The 5179-nt window shown below is 40.0% G+C and overlaps 1 protein-coding gene across 1 annotated transcript; it reads right to left on the minus strand.

The window, feature by feature from the left end:
* Window positions 1–242: 242 nt before the first annotated feature.
* Window positions 243–2028, minus strand: MPLKIP (M-phase specific PLK1 interacting protein). Its single transcript, XM_010142186.1, has 2 exons — window positions 1876–2028; window positions 243–859 (listed from the first exon to the last, which is right to left on the minus strand). Exons 1-2 carry the CDS (start codon window positions 2026–2028, stop codon window positions 656–658), a joined length of 357 nt encoding a protein of 118 aa, XP_010140488.1. The 3' UTR covers window positions 243–655.
* Window positions 2029–5179: the final 3151 nt, after the last annotated feature.

Below are 5179 nucleotides of genomic sequence, written 5' to 3' on the forward strand. Positions count from 1 at the left end.
AGCTAGTTCAACAAATTAAACTTTCCAAAGACAATACATTTGCTTCCTGAGATGGCTAAAAGTCACGTTTCAACTTCATGTTACACTGCAATTAACAAAAAATACTGTGCACAAAGCCAGAGGTTAACTACAGCATACAAGCACATTTACAGAAGTCACCTAATTTCACTACTACTATTTGTGTTAACGTGTACACCTTAACAAAACTCCTAAAATAATCTGCATACATTACAAAACAAGGATTTACAAAACTTGATTTTATTTCCAAGTTACTTCATTCTAAAAATGTTGAAACATAAAAAAATACCATTTCCTAAAGGAGTTTACAATAAAAGGCTAACAATCTGCCATGGAAGAGGTAAATATATGGAAACCTGTTTTAACAGTCACAAATCAGTCGCTGGTGATTAAAGAACACTTTGTTCTTCAAAGCTGGTAGGCACTTCCACGTTGCCAGAAATGTAAGTTTTCCTACCATTCCTTTTCCTACATAAAAGCATCCAATGCAATAAAAAAAAAGTAGGATAAAAGGGCAGACGTGATCAAATAAAACCATTATCTAAGGTCTTGATTATTGTTCATCTTGTGTAAGTGTAAAGATTTTGTCCCAAAGTTTTTTCCTGACAAGATGGCGTTATTTGGCCTTTTAAAAATGTTAGCTGAAATACCTCCCTTTTTTACCAGTGTATGTGGTTTGCTCACTGCTGTATTGCTGGTTTATGTCTGTAACAGAAACTGGCTCTAGGCCAGCCCATGGGTCCTCAAGCATTGAAGGTCTGTAATAGTTTTCCACATCATTAGACACTCTTTTCTCTCTGCCATGCGCTGTACCAAATGGAGTAGATGTCCTGGGTGATCCCTTTGGAAGAAAACCATCAGGTAAAGAAACATTTAATAGACTAATTCAAACTAAAAAAAAAAAAAATTAATAAAATAGTTTCCTTCTAATTTAGCAGAGCTTGGAAGCTGATTATTAATGATACTTAGTACACCTCACTTTCATCTTCCTCAGAAAATATTAAGTTTATTATACTTTTAATTATGAGTGATGATTTACCAGGATAAGAAAAACCCCCACCAGTCTTCTCCAAAATACTTGCTCGCATCACTCTGGCACATAACTACAGAAAAGCTCCTCATGTTGTTTTTCATAGCTGCCCAAGTCAAAGACATGTCTAACTCAAAAGCTGAACGACAACACAGGGAGTTCGAGGCTGAGGAAGCGCTGGTAATGTTTACAAGAGCAGAAGTCAGATACTACGTACTTATAGATAGAACATGGCATTGTGTAACGCAAATAGCTACAAATGACCCAAAAACCTACTGGGAAAACCACCCTGTTTTAACCAAAGTGGTGTTCTGGGAAATTTGAGAAGAGGTGTCGTTATTTGATACACAATCTGGATGGCAATCAGAGATTAGAGCAGATGCTGCTCCTTTTACATGGAGCTTTTGATATTTAATTTTTTTTTTTCCAGGATCAAGTATCACCACAAATGCTCCTGCAAATCTGCTACAAGCCTGCAGCTTAAAAGAGAGCTATGACACACAGGAAATCACTATAACCATTTTCTCCTGATGGCATCATCCCTCGTTCCTTTCCTCAGATTCACCTCCCTAAAAAGAGAGGTTTGGTCTAAAGCTATATTCATTGAAATTCATTTGTTTTAACCAAAGTGATACACCCCAGTTAGTCTCCAAACATGCCTGTAAGATTACAAGAACTGGACTCCTTAAAAGCACTGATTACGGGCTGCTTTTCCCACCCCCACAATTTTTGGATGGTACTTGAGTTTGACTAATAAGCCCTACAGAATCTATTTAAGCAGATCACGTGGAGCACCTTCGGGGTAGAACTGAGAAGTGGTGCCATACAGCGAAGGCCAGAAAAACAGAGTCCACTGAAACTGCTAGAACCTCCTTCTGAAAATATGCTGTGGCAAGAGCCCGCTTGTGTGGTCCCAGGAAGTCCTCTTCTAGAATGCCTAAACTTGAGGATGATGGATACACTTCCCAGAGTGGCAACATCCATGTCTTATTTACAGGGCACTGGTTTCTGACGATTCATCGTAGTAAAGTGAGGTTATGTAGCTGAGATGATGATCTCAAAACAGGAAATTACTAAAAGGTAGAGAATTACTTTATCAAGACCATGAAGGTAAGGTCAGAGAATCACCTCAGAATGTATCTAAAAACTTTCTAAGGGACATGGAGTTTCCTGGAGCAAGTCAACATGCACTAGCAAAAGTAATTTTTAGGTAAAGCACTCACATTAGTAGTAAAGCAGTACTACACAGTGCATTGTCTTCAAAAGAAGTAACTCTCCCAAGCCCCGTGTTCAGTGGAGACCCTGTAACTCACTCTGACACGGTAAAACTGTTTTGAGCGTGGCATTTATTTAAGGCTATGTCTAATCTGCAGAACTCGAAAGAAAGCTGAACTGTCATAATGATCTGCAGCACCCAGAGACAGAACGAAGTAACTCCGTGGTAAGGCTCCTTTGGATGGACTTATTTTATATATTAAATTTCACTGCACTGTAATGTAGGCCACCAGTAACACCGACATTTCAGCACGTCTGAAATCTAGGAAATGTATTGTTATGTAACGGAAGATTGACAGCTTTCAGTAAGTGTTACATTTAAGCATGTAGGTATTTTATTTTAAATTTAGAATATTAGTCATTATATGTTTTTTCTCCCCCTCAGTACTTCTTCAGAAAAAAAACTTATTATTCATCTTATAGGCCTGTGGAAAAGGAACCTAGCCCTACCTGTGCAAGTAAAGCCATTCTGGGCAAAAGAAACTGTTTGGTGCCAAAAATACCTTAAAAAAAACTTTATATTTTACTGACGCTGGTGCCAACAGCCTTTTCTCACTGAACTTTCCTTAAAGAAACAGTCCTTCTATTCTCAGTACTTCTAATAATAAAAAATAAATAAATTTAATAATTCCCTACAGTAGAAAAACCACCTTTTGGTGCTATTCACTAAGATGCCACTGAATGGGGTAATACTGCTTTGAAAATGGGGACAGTCACTCTCTTGACCAGCTTTCTTTACCTGATGTAATTTTAGCTGCTGGCAGATGCATAGAAACACAAAAATCATGACTGTAACACTTCAAAAGATTTTTAAAAAAATTTCTCTAATAATTTTCAACCCATTTCCTCTAACTAGCTACAAGCTAGCTAGTTCACTACCTCCTGGGGAGTGTCGGAAGGGATACACTGCTGCTAGGGGAATTCTAAGAGTAGATACTAAAAACACACAGCAAAAATGCTTTAATAAATTGGTAAGCAGATGCTTCTCTGTGGAAAAAAACATAAAGCTCCTTAAACTGTTGGCCACATTAAGGGTGAGTCAGTCGTGAAAAAAAACCAAACCAAACCCACTACATTTTTCTTTAAGTTTTCTGTTAATTTCAAAAACTGAAAGCCTGCAAGCACAAACTGAGCACAGAATACTAAGGACATGACATTAATAGAACACTAAAGTATCTGGATTTTCTGCGGAGATTTTAAAGGGTCACTTAAGATTTTCATCTCAAAGGTGACAGAAGCATCCTAAATTTCTAAAGCATTGTCATTCTCTTGCCAATAGCATCTGAGGAAGAGAGGGGAACAATCCACACACCTCAGAAGAAATCTGATGCTTAAAAAATGCAAAAGATCCCTCCCTCTGCCTGAATCTATTTGTGGCCTTGTGGACCGAGATTCCTGTTGCCCACATCGAAGAAAATGAGGACTCACAGTTTATGAGAGCTCCTCCCTCCCAGGCAAAACAACCCACGTGTACACACGTAAAAGTACACACGTACACGTTACCTTAGTCCTAGGTAAAGCCAGAGATATACAATGTCCTTCTAGTCTTAGAAAGCACCACCATCAGGTCTCTGCTCCTAAACTACTCACAGGGCCACAGGAGGAGAGGGGAAAAGGGACAGTGTTGTGACAATCTGAGACTGGATTCAAACTCGTACCTTCTTTCTGTCAGGTTTCTTACTTCACCAAGGGTGGAGCCTACAAGGCTGTTCCTGCCCACAGGTCCTGACATGAAACAGCTCAGACTGCAACTAGAGCCAAAAGGATTCCTGCGTGTTCTTCTGCTCAGCTAATTTCAAGCAGGCTTTTAAAAAAATTAATGGAATATCTAAAGAGTGATCTTCTGAAGGGAAATTAGACGTGGGTGACATAACCTGCAGCAGAAAGCCCCCATCCTTTGCCTTTTCTGCAGGTACAGAGGTTAAGCAATCTGTAGGCTTCCACACTGAAGGGAGAGCCTTGGCTGTCGCGTTAAAGAAAATGTATTAAGTTCATAATGATCCCCTTCCACCAACTATGAGATTTCTGTAAAATAATTATCTGCATTGCAAAAAAGTAACCAAAGACTATTTCTGAATGGAAACGTGACTGTGCAGTGCAGGCACATCGGGAGTTTACTAATCTCTACTAAGATTTGACTTCACTGTTGCACTTTAAGCCCTAATGAGTCAGTAAGAGCACCTGAAAACATCACTGTTTGTACTGCACATGTCAGTACCCTTTTGAAGTCCTCCAGTGTTTCAAAAAGCCAGCATGAAGTTGGCAGCATCTCAAGAACTATCATCCCTGTCTGCACTGCCAGTCACACGCCCCAACTAAACCGCCTGAGAAAAGCGTATCTCACAGAACCTGTTGTTGATAGCTCTGAGGAAAACCACTTTATATAAATCAAAGCTTTCAGTGCAATGTGAAGACTTCAAAACTATACTCTATTATCCCAGCAGACCCTCTCATTTCTGCTTAAAGGAGCCCCAGCTTAATGCTCTTTAATAGAGGACTTATTTGCTCTGCTTGCGTCCTAGAAAGCTGTGTGTGGATAGGGCAGTTTCCATGATGCAAGGCAACACAGGCAGAGTAAAGGTACGCAGCGCTTCACCACTGGGTTAAAGAAAACTGATCAAAGGGAGGTAAAGGAAAAGAGGAATTTGCTGCAGCTTTGGGTGGTGCTTAATTTTTTCCTCTACCTTCACACACCAGAATATGAAATGGAAGAAAGCTACACTCCTGTGAGTCCTCTTCACAACAGCCCTGGGGCAGGCCTGGGGCCCTCTTCCCTTTCCTGATCGCACAGCTGCCTGAGCTGGGGTCTCTCCATCCTCGCTACCGTGGGCAAGACTCGCTCTCCCCTGAAAATCG

Source organism: Buceros rhinoceros, unplaced genomic scaffold (genome assembly GCF_000710305.1).
Source record: "Buceros rhinoceros silvestris isolate BGI_N320 unplaced genomic scaffold, ASM71030v1 scaffold43608, whole genome shotgun sequence".
NCBI classification, from domain to species: Eukaryota; Metazoa; Chordata; class Aves; order Bucerotiformes; family Bucerotidae; genus Buceros; species Buceros rhinoceros.